The 17,099-nt window shown below is 36.2% G+C and overlaps 1 protein-coding gene across 2 annotated transcripts in view; it reads right to left on the reverse strand.

Moving 5' to 3' along the window:
* MELK (maternal embryonic leucine zipper kinase) overlaps positions 1 to 17,099 on the reverse strand; it is an 84,850-nt gene that overhangs the window by 9,772 nt on the left and 57,979 nt on the right. For both annotated transcript variants that reach the window (XM_007127530.4, XM_055087094.1), the window contains 3 exons: positions 11,380 to 11,508; positions 7,570 to 7,692; positions 570 to 801 (listed from right to left, as the gene is read on the reverse strand). In XM_007127530.4, coding sequence (XP_007127592.1) covers positions 570 to 801; positions 7,570 to 7,692; positions 11,380 to 11,508 — 484 coding nt within the window. The remainder of the gene's footprint in view (positions 1 to 569; positions 802 to 7,569; positions 7,693 to 11,379; positions 11,509 to 17,099) is intronic.

The following is a 17,099-nucleotide window of genomic DNA, read 5'->3' on the forward strand; positions in this document are numbered from 1 at the left end:
AAAAAAAAAAAAAAAAACAAAGAGGTTGTAAGCTTTGGTTATTTTTATATTCCCTATTCCAAAATTTGGTGTTTTATTCTACTAGGGTATTTGTAACCCAGATAGTTTGTGACAAACCTGGTTACTACTCATTAGTTAACTTTTTGTTCATGATCTAAAAATATACCAATTAGAGATAATAATATTCACTTCATAATAAATATAAGATTCCAAGCTTTTAAAAACAGATCGGGGGTTTTGTTTTGTTTGACCATACAGCATTACTCTCTATGACCATACAGCATTACTCTCACTAGTTCCATAAGAACAAGAAAATAAAATTAATCAACAATATCTATCAAAACAGTTTTCATCTTTGTATACTGAGAGTATACAAAAATTTCGAAGGTGATTAATATGCTTTCATTTCAACTAATGTAAATAACATATGCTTAAAAAGCAGCTTGGCTTCTCCTAGCAATTCCTGAGAGCATTGCTAGCCATTTCTGACCTGCTATATGTTTATTTAGCATGATAAGAAGACGGAATTTCAAGATGTTTTACCACTGCTTAATCTACACAGCAAATACCTTTTGAGGGTGTACTGTAATGATTTGGTGTAGTGAGTATTTCTCTTTTATGCTGGTTCTTATTAACTGGAGTCTTTGGCTCAGGAAATGAAAAGCACTCGTCATTCTTCACAGCAGTCTTAGGAGTATATACATTCTCTTTGTTCTTTAATTTATTGGCAGATGCTGTGCATAATACTGGAGTTAATGATTTAGATTCCAGACCATTTGACTCTGTCCAATGCTTGGCAAACTGGAAAATAAAAGTTACTGGATAAAGCACACTGAAGAAGAAAAGTCAATTTCTTTACAACATGCCTTAATCATTTGCAAATTACCTTGCACCATTTTTATTAAAATGAAACACTATCAAAAGGATATTATGGGCAATACCAGGAAATTTGAAAATGTATATTCACTTCTCTTTAGTACATGTAGATCACTTTAGGCTGTTCTATTGACAGGAAATTTTCAACATGTTTTGGGCCGTATTTAATCAAACATACCCAGATTCTAGGCAACTGAGGATGGGCACATATAAATCCCTAAGAATTGCTTCCCATACCTAGACTGCCAGTTTGTCTCTAATATGTAACAAGAAATAAAAGTTTAGCCAATGACCGGCTCAGAAAAACCATGTTAAAATACTCTAACAGAAATGTTGGATAGAAAATATATTTTAATCCTTTTAAATTTATAGTCGAGCTTGCAAAAAAGATAGGAAAATCCTCAGAGGCCAAACTAAAAACAGGAGCAGGAATTCAGAGATGTCATCAAGGCTGAAACTGTCCGCTGCCCTAAGGGCATCTACCTACTCTCTCGTATAATCTACAGTAGGAGTAGATTAGACCCACACACGGTGCTAAGTTAGAGCCAAAGCTCCCATGTAAAGCCAGGAAGGGCTATAACTAAAATGAAAGAGTTAATTAAATATAAACCTGCCCTGCAAAGGACTGGACAAGAAAACGTGTCTGTCCTGGCCATGGCTCTGGAGGAGAAAAGAGAGTTTCCTTTAACATTTTTAAGTAGCCACAGGACAGTCTTCACACAGGTTTGGAGCCCAAATTCATACTACCTGCATGATCCCCAGAAATTTCAAGCCTAGAATTTGATTTAAAGTAGTCCTAATCCTAAATTGGTTGTGTTCCAGGAACGTGACATGATAGAAGCAAACACAATTCCTAGCTGAAAGAAAAGCTTCAATCCAACACAACCCAAGACCTCAACCCTTAATCCAAGCTTCGAAGCATTCGCACAGAGTTCCAAGAAAAATGAGCCTATTAAAAAAAAAAAATGCCAAAAGATACAAATATCATGAGCAAAAGTCAGCAGAAGAAAATAAACAAAAGGATCAGACCCATAAAGATGTCAGATATTGAAATTACCAAGTAGAGAATATAAATATGTTCATATGTTTGAAATAATAAAAGAAATTGAAAACATGAAAAGAGAAATGTTAAAGCAGTTTTGAAAAAGAATAAAAATCTCTAGAAATAAAAAACGTAATGATAAAAATGAAAAATTCAATAGACATGTCAAATAACAGATTAGACAGAAATGAAAAAAAAGAATGAGAATGTGAAATAAATCTGAAATGATCTAGAATGCAGTCCAGAGAGAAAGATATGGGATATATGAAAGAGAATTTAAAATAAATGGAAAATGAAATTTAATGGTCTAACATATGCCTATTCTAAGTTCCAGAGATAGATAATAAAGACGATGAAAAAGCAGCAATTATTCAAGGAATTTTCCAAAATTGATTAAAGATACAAATCCTCAAATACAGGAAACACAATGAATCATAAAGATAAATAAAAAGAAATCCATATCTTTATTTACTAGGCTGTACAACTCTAGAGGACACTACCCACAGAGACAGTAACCCTAACAATGAGACTGCAGAGCACCAAAAACAAAGAGAAAATCCTAAAAAGAGCCAGGGAGAAGACTAACTAGAAAGAAACCTGACTGACAGAGATTTCTCAATGGTAACAACAGAAGCAAGAAGAGAGAGGAATAATATCTTTAAACTGCAGAGCATAAAATAACTGATAAAAAAAAATAAAATAAAATAACTGATAAACTAGAAATCAATACAGAAGAAAACTACATTCCAAAAATGAAAGTGAAATAAAGACAATTTTAGCCAATTTAGAAAGAGTGTTTGCCATCAACTGTGACTTCCACTAAAGGAATTTTTAAGGGATGTACTCCAGGAAGAAGAAAAATAATTTTAGAATGAAGGTTTGAGAGATAAGAAGGATAAGTAAACAAAAGAAAATGTGAGTCAATCAAATAAATACTGATAGTATACATTCTAAAAATAATACGTAATTTATGAAGTTAAAAATGTATAGAGCTAAAAAAAAATTGTACCACAGTTATGCAAGATGTAACTACTGGGGCTTCCCTGGTGGCTCAGTGGTTAAGAATCCACCTGCCAATGCAGGGCACACGGGTTCGAGCCCTGGTCCAGGAAGATGCCACATGCCGTGGAGCAACTAAGTCCATGCGCCACAACTACTGAGCCTGTGCTCTAGAACCCGCGAGCCACAACTACTGAGCCCATGTGCCACAACTACTGAAGCCCACACACCTAGAGCCTGTGCTCTGCAACAAGAGAAGCCACCGCAATGAGAAGACCATGCACTGCAACAAAGAGTAGCCTCCGCTCACCTCAATTAGAGAAAGCCCATGCGCGGCAACAAAGACGCAACGCAGCCAAAAAATAAATAAATAAAATAAATACATTTTTCAAAAAAAAAAAAAAAAGATGTAACTAGTGGAGAAAAATGAGTGAAAGGTCCAGGAGACCTCCGTTTACTACTTTTGTAACTTTCTGTGAATACATAAAGATTTCGAAACGAAAAGCTAAAAAAAATAGATAGCTAAAATACTGACATATCAATAGTATTTAGTCATCTAAGAGAGGGTGATCAGAGATTAGTGTTCTAAGGATTTCATATGTTTAGAAGAAAAGTAAAGATACAGATTAACTTTTTATTTGGTTAAGTTAAATAGCATGTTAAAAGATTAAATATTAAAATAAAATAGAAACCAATGGAATGAAGGGAAAAATTGACATAAGAAACAAGAAATATAGGAAAAAAATACAGAAAAAGTGGGACAAATAGAAAGCACAAAATAAGACGGCAGATACACAATAAGAACATTAGTAACCGAAATAAATGTAAATTTGGTAAGCTCTCACTTGAAAGACAAAGATTTTCAGTTTGCATACCAAATCTAGCTATATGTTGTTTTTTAAGAGATATATTTAGGGGGAGTGGAGGAGGGATGGATTGGGAGTTTGGGATTAGCAGATGTAAACTATTATATATAGAATGGATAAACAACAAGGTCCTACTGTATAGCACAGGGAACTATATTCAATATCCTGTGATAAACCATAATGGAAAAGAATCTGAAAAGGAATGTGTGTATGTATAACTCAATCACTTTGTTGTACAGCAGAAATTAACACAACATTGTAAATCAACTATACTTCAAAAAAGTCATTTAAAATCTTTAAAAAAAAAAAGAGAGATACCTAAAATATAAGGGCATGCAAGGTTGAAAATAAAAAGATAAAAAAATATAATCCAAGCAAATAACAACCAAAAAAATCAATATAGCTATCTTAATATCAGAGAAACAAATAGACTTCAAGGAGAAACACACAACTAGTAATAAAGAGGATCACTATAAATGATAAAAGGTTCAATTCACCAGAATAAAAATTCTAAACTTGTACGCTAATTATATAGCTTTGTACATATATATATGAAGCAAAAATAGAACTACAAGAAGAAAATGACAAACTACCATCCCATTAGAAGATTTTTAACATATCCCACTCTCAAGCAGATTAAATTTATGGGTCAAGCAGACAAAATATTAGTATGGATGTAGAAGATTTAACAACAGAATTTAATAAGATTGGTCTAATAGAAAAATAAAGGCAGAAAATAACAAAATGGAAACTAAAATATAATAGAATCAATAAGGCCAGAAGTTGGTTCTTTGAAAAGACTAATAAAATTGACAAAACTCTGGTAAGACTGATCCAAAAAATGAAAGAGCTGCAATAAACAAATACACTTCAGCAATGAAAAGGGGGACATAAACACAGATACTACAGATATTAACAAGATCATAATATCCTCCTGTTGATTTTATGCCAAAACATTTTAAAACTTGTATGAAATGGACACTAGAAAACAAAATTCACCAAACTGATGAAAAGAAATTGAAATACTGTGTAGTCCTATAAATACAAAAGAAATTGAATCAGTAGTTGACTAGCTTCTCACAGAAACATTCCAGGCCCAGATAGTTACATAATAAGTTCTATCATACATTCAAGGAAAATACAATTAATAGCTCTTAAAAACCATTCCAGAGAATAAAAAAGAAAGAATATGTCCCAAGTCATTTTCAAAGACTAGTTATAATCTTAATGTCAATCAGATATGATTAATATAAGACGGGATGGGCAATCTTAATGCCAGTCAGATACGATTAATATAAGATGGGATGGGATGCAAGAACAGGAGAAGAAAGCCTTTCACTCTTTATTCAGCAGCTCCATATTGCTTGAATTTTTTACAAGATGAATGTATCTATGTATTACTTATGTATCAATAATAATAAAATTAAAGTTTTCAAAAGAAAAAAAATCATATAAGAAAGAAGATAATAGGCCAATCTTATTTAAGAACATAGAAGCAAAAAACCTAAACAAAATGTTAGTAAACTAAACCCAGCAATGTATAAAAAAGATAGTAATACATCATGACAAACTGGGCTTATCTAAAGAATGCAAATTGGTTTAACATCAAATCTATTAATATAACCTACATTAACAAATGGAAAGAACAAAACCAGATGATTATCTCACTAGATGAATTCTATCTAACCTTTTTTCTGCAACAGAGATTCATAATTTTTAAACAAATCTTAGCAAACCAGGACTAGACGAAAAAAGGTCTTAATCTGAAAAATATGGGGTGGGGGGCACAGAGCGGAGAGAGGGAAAAGAAGGATAAGGGAAAGGAGAACAGGGAGGGGGAAGGGGTAAGGGGAGGGAAAAAGAGAGAACAAACATCATATTGAATGATAAAATATTAGAAGCATCCTTCTACAATTGGGAAGAACAGAAGAATGCTTACTATACTGCTAGGACTACAAAGTGCAGTAATAAAAAGATATTAAAGGCATGAGAACTGGAAAGGAAGTAACAAAACTGTCATCCATAGATGATATAATTTTCTACAACATTCAAAAGAATATACAAACTATAAGAATTTAAAAGAGTTTAGGAAAGTTGTTGAATATAAGATCAATACACAAAAATCAGTTTCATATCTTTACACCAGTATCAGACAGTTTAAAAATGTGATTTAAAAAAACCTACCATTCCCAATAGCAATAAAAAACAAAAGTACTCAGGAATAAATCTAGTAAAAGATATGTAAGATCATTTTAGAGAAATTTATAAAATTTTATTGAAAGCAATTAACTAAAACCTAATAAATAGAGAGGTATACTGTGTTTACACATAGGGGGATTTGAGGATATAGACTGCAATTTTTCCCAAGTTGAATCTTAGAGTCAATGTAACTTCAATTTTTAAGTGTATGTAAAATTTATCAAAATGATTCTAAAATGTATATGGAAATGCAAAGGAGCAAGAATAGACATTCTTTTTTTTTTCTTTTGGTACACGCGCCTCTCACTGTTGTGGTCTCTCCTGTTGTGGAGCACGGGCTCCGGACGCACAGGCTCAGTGGCCATGGCTCACAGGCCCAGCCGCTCCGTGGCATGTGGGATCTTCCCGGACCGGGGCACGAACCCGTGTCCCCTGCATCGGCAGCGGATTCTCAACCACTGCTCCACCAGGGAAGCCCAATAATAGCTGCATCGGCAGGCGGACGCGCAACCACTGCGCCACCAGGGAAGCCCCCCAGACATTCTTAAAGAAGAAGAAGATGGGAGCAAATTGGTCAACCAGATAAAAGAAATATTATAAAACTAAAGAAATAAGACATATGGTATTCGTACAAATAAACCAATAAAACAAAATATTTCTCAGAAGCAGACACACTTATATAACAACTTGATATATAATAGAAGTGCCATTGTAGATCAGTGCAGAAAGACTGGACTTGTCAATGGTGCTGGCACAACTGATTATAAGAGGGAAAAATTGATTCCCTACCTCATACCATACAAGAGAAATAATTCTCCACAGACTAAAAACTTAATGTGAAAGGAAAAGCTTTAAAACGTTTAGAAGCAATATATGTGAATACATTTATGACTTCTGTAGAATGATTTCTTTTAAAATACACAAAAACTATAAACCATAAAGGAAAATACTGACAACTTGTAACATTAAAATTAATGACTTCTGCCATCAAAGTAAAAAGATAAGTGACAAACTCAGACAATATACCTGCAACACACAACCAACAAAGGATTAGAATTAAAATTAAATCAAGAACTTCCTCAATACCACCAAGAAAAAAGAAACAATCCAACAGAAAAATAGGCAAAGGACACAAAAAAAGCCATTTCATAAAACAGGAAAAACCATTGGCTGATTAATATATGAAAAGATACATTAATAATCAGAAAAGTACAAATTAAAACCATAGTGAGATATCACTTTACACTCACCAGATTAGAAAATATTAAATAACAAAAAATATCAAGTATTGATAAGTTTGCGGAGCAAAAGGGACATGTAAATTATACCTCATTTTTTAAAGAGGAGGGGAGGGAAGGGAAGGAAAAAAGAGCAGTGAAGTGCTCCAAAATGGAATCTTGGCTTTCTTCAACTTGGAAATAATTAGCTTCCCTTTCATTTATATTCCAACAATCTCCCATTAATATTTTCAATGGCTTAGGAATTCATTAAATTTGCAAGCACAAACTAGATCTTATGTTAGAGCCTAGGTATTTTTTATAATTGAGATAACATATTCTACTTTAAACAGTAATAAAAATAACCAACCTGTGGTGTTTGTGGAGTAGCCACACCTGTTGATGAAATGTCTTCACACCATTCATAGTCTATTAATCCAGCCACATAATTTTCATCACTGGTGATCACATCTTCTAGACTCAGATTCTTTGACTATTCAAAAAATAGAAGAACTCAGAAACAACACCACCATGATTCAATTTTAAAAGAGTATATTGCAGGCACAGGGCAAGGTCCTCGAAGCAGAAACAAATGAGAGACAGTAGACTGAAGGAGATCACCACCCAAAACAGGAAGTCAAAAATTTTTAATTAAGGCTTCCCTGGTGGCACAGTGGTTGAGAGTCCGCCTGCCGATGCAAGGGACACGGGTTCGTGCCCCGGTCCGTGAGGATCCCACATCCTCGGAGCGGCTGGGCCTGTGAGCCATGGCCGCTGAGCCTGCATGTCCAGAGCCTGGGCTCCGCAACAGGAGAGGCCACAGCGGTGAGAGGCCCACACACCGCAAAAAGAAAAAAAAAAAAAAAAAAAAAAATTAATTCAAATTATTAGATAAGAGAATCTCTGACTCTCAAACAAGATGTCTTGGAACATTCTTATGTTATATGGCAATCTACTTAGCGTATCATTATCAGATAATCACTATAACACCAGACAAATAACTCTTTTGCAAATCTATAAATAAGAAGCTCTCTGACAAAGTAGAAGATGGAAGGGACTCTGAAATACAGGTTTCTTGGTTGCAAGAACATATTGAGTAGCTCGCAATTTCTACTAGGAATAAATTACTTATGAAAGATCTCCTGGAGACAGGCTATTCGGGGTCCTATGCTAATAATACCCCCAGTCATTTATTTTCCTTCACTCTTCCCCCTCAAAAAACTAGGAGTACACTAAATATACCCTAAATTCTAAGACTATGGAGTATAGTTGGATTTTTAATTTTTCACTCCTTTCCTTTCCTTCAATATCTAGTTAGCCTGACCAAGCAACTGTACTTGAATTTCTTACATTCCATCCTTTTTTTTCTAATTTTCTGATTCAAGGACAAATCTTCTCATATCTGAACTATTCAAATGGACAATATGGTCCCTGCCACCAATCTTCACCCCCCCTCAACCAGGGGTGACAGAGTTCTCCAGGGTTGTCAATTACTATCAACTAGAACTAGCTACATGGAGTGCTAGGCTGAGAAAAATAATAAAGCTAAGTCTATGCCCAGTGGGGAAAAGCACAGCGTCATATGAATGAAGGCTGTCATGGTACTGCAGTAGAGAATAAAAGCACATAAACATCCCTGACTGAACAATCCTATATACAACTGGATGAACTCTGAAAATCAGTCATGTTGGTGACATGTCATGTCTTGCTCAAAAACCCAGTTTCCATTACTTAAAGCATAAAGTGTAACTCTCTGACCTGGCATTTCAAGGTTCCCTACAATCTAGCTCTCAGCTACCCTTCCAGATCACCCATTCACTCTCTTCCTCGTTTACTTTTCCCCCTTGAACTCTTTATTTTAACCAAACAAGTCTAGTCACTGTCAAAAGAATACATCGAGCACATTTAGGTGCCTGAGTTTTTGCTAATTCCATTTATCTTGCCCTGAATTCTGTGCTCCTTCTTTTGCATTTTTCTAAACTTAAATATGGATCCAGTTCAGATCACCCATGGTGACCACTCTCACCTTCTAAAGCCCCTACCACACACCTCTAGCGCTTAGCTGGCACCCGCCACCTACTACGATGTCGTATTATGTATACGTATATCTTGCCTCAACTTAAGGGTCTGACAGCAAGCACTACCCTTTATACAGATTTGTTTCCCAAGAGCTAGCACGGGGCCTGAAAATGCTAATGATGTTGATGATACGTGGTCTTTTGTGATTCTCAGATCAGATTGTATTATTGTTTCACTGAAAGTGGCATCTATTGATTAACCGTTCAGAATTACTTACTTTCTTATAAACAACACTCCAGAGAAAAAAGAGTGATTTTATCAAGGAGAATAGCACAAAGAGACTATATAGCTTGCTTCCAGCCTTAGTGAGTTGCATAAAGACCAGAAAAAAACCCCAAAATTTGATTTCTACTTCATAGCTTGTCATTAAAATATCTCTTTATTGGCTATAAAAATTGGCTCAATAATATAAATGCCCAAATGATTAAATTATTAGGTAAATAAATGCTCATTAGATGGAAGATAAGAGTAAATATCTTCCCAGATCCTTTCTACTTGGATACTCTATGACTCACATATGCAGATGAATTGAGACCACGCCAATCCAGATATAAGAAAATCTAATGGCTTAGGAAACTGTCTAAGACCTTTTAAACTAGGGTCTTAAACCTTAACTAGGGTGTCATAAACCTTAAAATTTAGCTGAGGTTTATTCTAAGTATGGAGGTATCTAATATCTTTCTGAAATTACCTTGATCAGAAGCGAAGTTTATGTTTTTGTGTCCTCTTAGACCCAAAGGTATTGACTTGGGTGTGAGACTTTAAAGGGTTTGCCCTGTGAGCAGGATGAGGGATAGGATGATTCATGGAGTCCATGGGTAAAAGATCTGCCTGGGCATGGGATATTCACCAGCCCAGTACAACTCTCTAAGAACAGATTAGAAAAACAACCCAGCAATAAGATTATCTCACTTCAGAGGTTTCTTTACACAACAGCCCCTTACACTAACACTTTTGGTTCTTAATGTGGTCAAAAGACCAACTACGGAGAGAAGGGAGACAAGTTAGGTCTGGCAGGGACAAAAGACCCACTATACCTGCAGCACGTGATTGAAGAGAGGTCTAAATTGAGTTGTTAAAGGAAATGCTGGCGGCGGGGGGCAGAGGGAGTGAGGGGGGCGGGGGGGCATTCAGCATTCAAAAAAAGATTATGAAAGAGGTGGCATTTGAACATTTTTTAAAAATAGAGTTTTGAGATCTAAAGAAAAAATATCACCTCACACACATAATCATTTCTGCTATACTGGATTCCATGAAGAGGGCCAACTCCTTCGCTCTGAGAATGACAAAAGTACAGTTTCCTAATGCTAAAACCATTTAAACTGCAACTTGAATTAATGGAGGGAAGATTATATTACAAAGCTCTACACCTATCTGGCAAAGTATTTGGAAGGTATAATTTTAAGGCATGGGAGATATAAAGAATCACACAGAAAACAGACACTAATTTGAGCACTTAGGAATGACATGGTGCTTCCAAATATGTAAGGCTTCTCCACCATCCTAAATGTTCATGACAAAGGAAAATGAGACAAAGACAACAAAATAGAAAAAAATAATTCGGTTATAACTCATACAAGGAATCTGAGTTGCATGAGCTACAACTGCTGCTCAAAACAAACAACCTAAACCCTTAATGTAAGTGAGTATCAAAATATTCACTGAAATACTTCATGTTATAGAAAGTATAATATGTCCTATAATTTACATAAATTATATAAACAAGCATACTAAAAACAGACTGGAAAGATACAATAAAATATAAACTATTTTATCTATAGTTGGTAGTAGCTTTATAGGTAAATTCTATTTTCCTTTAGCTTATCTGTGGCTTAAAATTATTCTACATCAGGAGTTACTTTTGTGGAAAAAAGGGGAGGGAGAAATTTTTTTTTTTAATGCCATGTAGACATTCAAAATTCTAGCGTTCACATTCAGAATTTCCCATTTTCCTCATCAAAAATATTTAAATCATAAAAATGTCTTGCTTGTGGGCCCCTGACACCAGCAAAGTTAACTTCCCTGGCATGTATCCACTTATGAACAAGGTGGGCACATGGCAAGAGCAGAAGGCACTCACACAAAAGCTTCTGACATTCACCTTGATGTTTGTGACTGCAGTCGAGTTGGCTTGTCCACAGGAAGAAAGAAGCCTTAAACGAACTGGTTTTCCCCGAGCCTTCTTGGCTAGGAGTAGAAGATAAGTAGCTGTGAGGTGATCATACTGCCACTGGAGGAAAAGAAAATCAAATTGTTTAGAAGACTAAACTTGCTTTTTGAAATAATGTTTTATTTTGAATTAATTTTTTCCTCAATGTAACAAACGTTCAGAATTGAGAAAATTTTTTTGGCTTTAAAGCATATAACGAAAGACAGCAATCCCCTACACCACTCCCACATACAATTTCCACTCCCTAAAAGGCACCTTCGGCTGTTTTTTCTATATTTCTAAATTAATTGCTTATACAGCTTTAATTTTTTTCAGCTTCAGATATTATCTCTAGATTTCTTACTATAGAAGATAAGAATTTAGCTCTACTACAACTCCTTCCTTCCCCCGAACATATTTCCCTGCATCCTCCTATTATAGTTTTATAATTTTTAGTTAAATTAACATTTACATTATTATGATTATATAAATAGTATTTGCAACTAAGTAAAGGCAATATTCAAAATATTTAATTGGGACCCTGACCCCAGTGAATCAAAACAGAGGCCAAAATATGAGTAGGTTCCTGGGAAACCCCTGCCATGCCAATTATTAACCTTTTAATTGCTGGATATGAGGCAGGACCGGAGGGAGGTACCAGGCCTAAGGGAGGTAACAGGGCAACAGGGAGGGCACTCAGTGTAGTAGTTATTTACCAATCAGTATACAAATATTCTAGTATCTTAATAATCTGTATGGCCATACTGGTTGAATATCAGCCCTGCAACCAAACCACACAGGGTGCTATCCTTGCATTTTCTTCTTTTGAAACTTTTTCTTGAAGTTAAAAATAAAAAAGAAGCAGTTAGTCATCTTACTAACTCAACTCCACACTCTCCAACACTCTTCACCTCCTCCCAACATGTTCACAACACATCAGCTAATCTATCTCCTCCTCTGTCTCACTTCTGGAGACATTCCACCTGATGTCTGCATTCTATGCTCCACTCTGGGCTGGCTTCTTTCTCAGCCTGCAACTCAACTGTCGGTTGAGGGGTTCCCTGCACTTCTATCCTACAATATACCCCTTGGTTTCCTAGATCCTACCTGTTCCTTTCTCTTCGTTTACTTTCTTGTTTTGGTGGAACATTTCCTCCAACAACTTCCTGAGTGTGGATGAAGAGGAGGTAAATTTTTTGAGATCTTGCATGTCTGATAAATGACTGTATGCTATCCACACACTTGACTCTGGTTTGGCTGAGTATGGAATTCCAAGCTGACAATAATTTCCACAGCTTTGAAGGCACTGCCCCATGGTCTTCTAGCTTCTAGTACAGTTATCGAAAAATCTGAAGTCTTTCTGATTCCCAAGCCTTTGTGTATGACCTTTTGTTTCTTTTCTCTAGAAACTTTTTGGATCTCCTTTTCCTTCCTAGTTTTCTGAAATTTCACTAAAACAGGCGTTTGTGTGAATCTATTTTCATCCATTTTGCCAAACCCTAGTTAAGTCCCTTCATTCTTAGAAACTCATACCTTTCAGTTCTGGAATATTTCTTCTTGTACTATTTCTGTGATGGTTTCCTTCCCCTTCTTCTTCTCTGTTTTATCTTCCTGCAACTTCTATTATGTCTATGTTGGACCTTTCTTACCCCTTCTCTTTTCTTTGTGCATCTGTCTTTAGGTTCTACTTTTGAAAGATTTCACATTACCTTCATTTTCAAACATTTCTACTGAGCTTTTCATTTCTGTAGTCATATTTTAAATCTTCAAGAGTATCTCTTAAAATGTTACTTTTTAGTCATCTTATTCCTATTTCAAAAAAGAAATAGCTTCTCTTATCTCAGAGATTAATTATTGTTTCTTAGCTATTTTCTTCCACTCCCTGCATTATCTGTTTTTTTCTGAGCATCTTTGCTTTTTCTTCCTTCTCTCCCACCACCCCATTTGTTTTGATCTTTGACTTTCATGTTAGAGGCCGTCCTCAAAGGTCTGGTGATCTTTGGCTGTCTGTCTCTATTTGAAAGCAAAGAGTATAACTATGCAGCTACTTAAGACTCTTGTGTAGTTTAGGCCTGCTCATTACCTTATGGGCTTCTCTCTAAGGTGAACAGACAGGAACCTGAACTCCCAACCATTGGTATAGTAGGTCTTTTCTCTTGGCTTTTCCCTAGAGATGAGTCTCCCAATATTTTCCCCAACCCCACTGCAATTAGGATAAAATCCTGATCCCAGCATTCTCAGAGTTGAATAGGGAAGAGAGTTAGAGGCAGTGGTTCACTGTTCAGTAAGAGGAATGTGTGTGTCAATGCATCCATTTCAGAATAGCTCATCACCCCCACCTGAGCTGCATCTGGTACAAGACTGCCTCTTGTTCAATGTCTCCAATCTTCTGCTGGAGTGAAGAAGAGGTGGCTATCATACAGCACAAGGTAAACAGAGGGACCTAGCAATCTAACTGCTCCTAATACAGACTTTCAACCAATCTTCCTGTTTCCACCCTGCTCACTTCCCTGACTCCAGAGGTTCCTAGGACCTCTGATTCCTGAGCCTTTCTGGAGCTCCAGGGCTCTAATCAATTTGCTTACTGCCTTTTCCCACTGCAGGCACTTTGCTTTCAGCATTCTCCAAAATGCTAGGTCAGCTGCCACTTAGCCATTTTGTAACTTCTAAAATTTTACTGACATTTCTTTTGTCTCCTCTTTTATTCTCTTCATTGTGAATTGTTTGTCTTTTTATTCCTTTATTGATATTTTAGTGAGGTTTTAGGAAGTGTTGGATGTAAACATGTCTGTTCAATCTACGTGAATAACTGAAAGTTTCTAAATAATGTACTCAAGACTTTGAGACTCTCTGCCCTGCAAAAGTGTTAAATTTTAATGCTAAATAGTATTTTGTGCTATGTACCTCACAAAGTACACGATCCAAAGAGGTCTACTATCACCTCTGATTTTATTAATAAATTTTATCTGTTAACATTTTAGATGGCCACAATCATAGTATATGCTTTGAAAAATTTCATAATGGATCTATCAATCTAGTGGAAGAAGTATAACACTGTGATAAATTATCATGGAATGCTGCCTTTAATCCAGAAAGGTTGGGGGAAAGGAAGGACAGAAAAGGTTTCATGGAGAAGGTACTCGGAAACTAGGTGAAAACTACATAGTTATAATCACTCTCTACTTTCCAGAAGCTACGTTAAAGGTTTTTTCTGCACCTCCCACATCCATGGTCTCATGTGTGATAGCTGCCTTTTTGAAAGAGATGCCATAAACTGATTAGAGACAATTGCTCAGAAACAAGTTGCCACTTGCTTGTCAACAATGGCATAACCCAGGCATTGTAAACAATACCTGGAAGGCGCTAAGAGTTTTAGGTGGAGTTTTCTAAACAGGCCTCAGAGTTTTATAATCCTGGAAACTCTACTTCCCTAGGCAAAAAAGCATCCTTTTAATAACTTTTTTGCCATAGCCACTTCATACTACTTATTACAATAAGATGCACAGGGGAGTTCTATGTTTAATAACAGATAAATCAACACATTAGTTATGCTTTTCAGGTGGTGTCGATCCCCAAGTCTAATGCAACCAATGTCTCCCTTATCTTTTAGGCAGCTCCCTCTTTTGAAAGTCAAATGTCTGAAAGTAAAGCAATAGGTTTACCTGTTATAAAGAAGGTTCCATTTCTAGAAAACAAAAAAAAAACATTTTAAAATCCCCAGTTACTGTTCAGGCAAGCCAAACGTTAAAGGACTGCCCGAGCACCTGGGCTGAGGAGAGGCAGCTACTGGAACAGAGGGTTTGAGAAATTGAGGAGTGGCCCACCATCCTTCTCCCGACCTTGCTCCTGAGGCCCTCAATCTTTAAACTTCCACCACCAGAACACAACAGTGTTTGCACTGCAGGGGTGAGAGGAAAGGATCTGTCTTGGTCTGTAGGTTCTCGTGTGCACATGTGACCCTCAGCGAAGCCAGATAGATAACCGGCTGCTCCACAATCCAGAACCACTCACGGCTGGAAGATCGGGGGAAAGTAAGGAAAGCTATGAAGTGGAAGCTCTAGCACCACAGGAGGAAATCTCAACAGGACTGTGAGATGGCTCAAAATCATGATACATGAGAGACTCTCACTTCCACATACAAAAAGCAGTTTAAGAATGCTCATGTATATAATATAAAAGTGGTAATTCCATGAGTTGAATGTTTGGGAATAATATTGTTTCTCTCTCTTTACACAAAGATCAGCAGCACCATACCCAGCATGGATCACATTAAACTGATCTCTGTCCTGTCTAGCCAGCCCCTAGAGCTCCCAAGATGCCAGAAAAAAAAATATAACAGACCACGGCTGATCTCAAACCTGGTTTTCCCAAGGCTCTTTAAACTGGAAAGTACCTAGAACCAATGTGAATTCTCTGAAACCACCCAGACCAGGATTTTTCAACTTCAACACTATTTGATAGTTGACCTGGATAATTCTTTGTGGTGAGTGGCTATTCTCTAGGATATTTAGCAGCATCCCTGGCCTCTACCCACTAGATGCCATTAGCATATACACACACACCCGTTGTGACAACCAAAAATGTCCCCTGAGGGGCAAAATCACTCCCAGGTGAGAACCACTAACTTAGACCAATTCTTCACAAGCTTTAATGTATAGATGAATCACTTAGGGTTTATTAAGATGCAGATTCTGATTCAGCAGGTCTGAGGCGGGACGGAGATTCTGCATTTCTAACAAGCACAAAGTGATGCTGATGCTGCTGATTCTAGATCACACTTTGAAGAGCAAGAACCTAGAGTAATACTTCTCAACTCCTGGCTACACACTGCAATCATTTGGAAAGCTTTTAAAAATTGTGATGCTTATGCCATACCCCAGACCAAAGAAATAATAATCTCTGGGGGTGGGATTTAGGCATCAGGATTAAGGTTCCTAGGTGATTACAATGTTCAGGCAAGGTTAAGAAGATGTTGTCTACTCATCCCTAAGACTGGAAAATAAGTACAGACAGGCATTTAAGAATGAGGGAAAAGTACACAAGAAGAAAAACTATTACTTTCCTCACACATTCTTGATGTTGGTCATGCCTAGCTTTCAGGATAACTGAGATCTTTAAAGAGATATAACACCAGAAAACAATCTCTATCATGCCTCATTATTTTGTTTTCTTTATCAGAAGAAAACAATTCCCATTTCCATTTCACTTTTAAGTTTGAAAATTATATGTGGACACCACATAAAGGATACTATTTTAAAGACTTTTTTTTTCCTAATGATTCTTGAAATTCTGAGTATGTTACTTTTAAGATTCAGATTTTAAAAGTTTGTGAATCTCATACTAAGTTTTTTCTGGATAAAATGACATGATATATGGGACTTGCTTTGAAATACCCTAGCTAAAAAGGGCAGATGGAGGTTAGTGTTGGAATATAGATAAAATTGGCAAAATGTTAATAAAACTGTTAAAACTGGATGATGAGTACATGGAAAACCATTGTTATTATACTAGTCTCTCTACTTTTGTAGGTGTTTGAAAATTTCTATAATAAAAATTTTAAAAGAAATTTTTTTAATCCAAAATATAGTTTTCTATTAAAGAGCATTCCAGGGGCTTCCCTGGTGGCGCAGTGGTTGCGCGTCCGCCTGCCGATGCAGGGGAACCGGGTTCGC

Source organism: Physeter macrocephalus, chromosome 9 (assembly GCF_002837175.3).
Source record: "Physeter macrocephalus isolate SW-GA chromosome 9, ASM283717v5, whole genome shotgun sequence".
In the NCBI taxonomy this organism is placed as follows: domain Eukaryota; kingdom Metazoa; phylum Chordata; class Mammalia; order Artiodactyla; family Physeteridae; genus Physeter; species Physeter macrocephalus.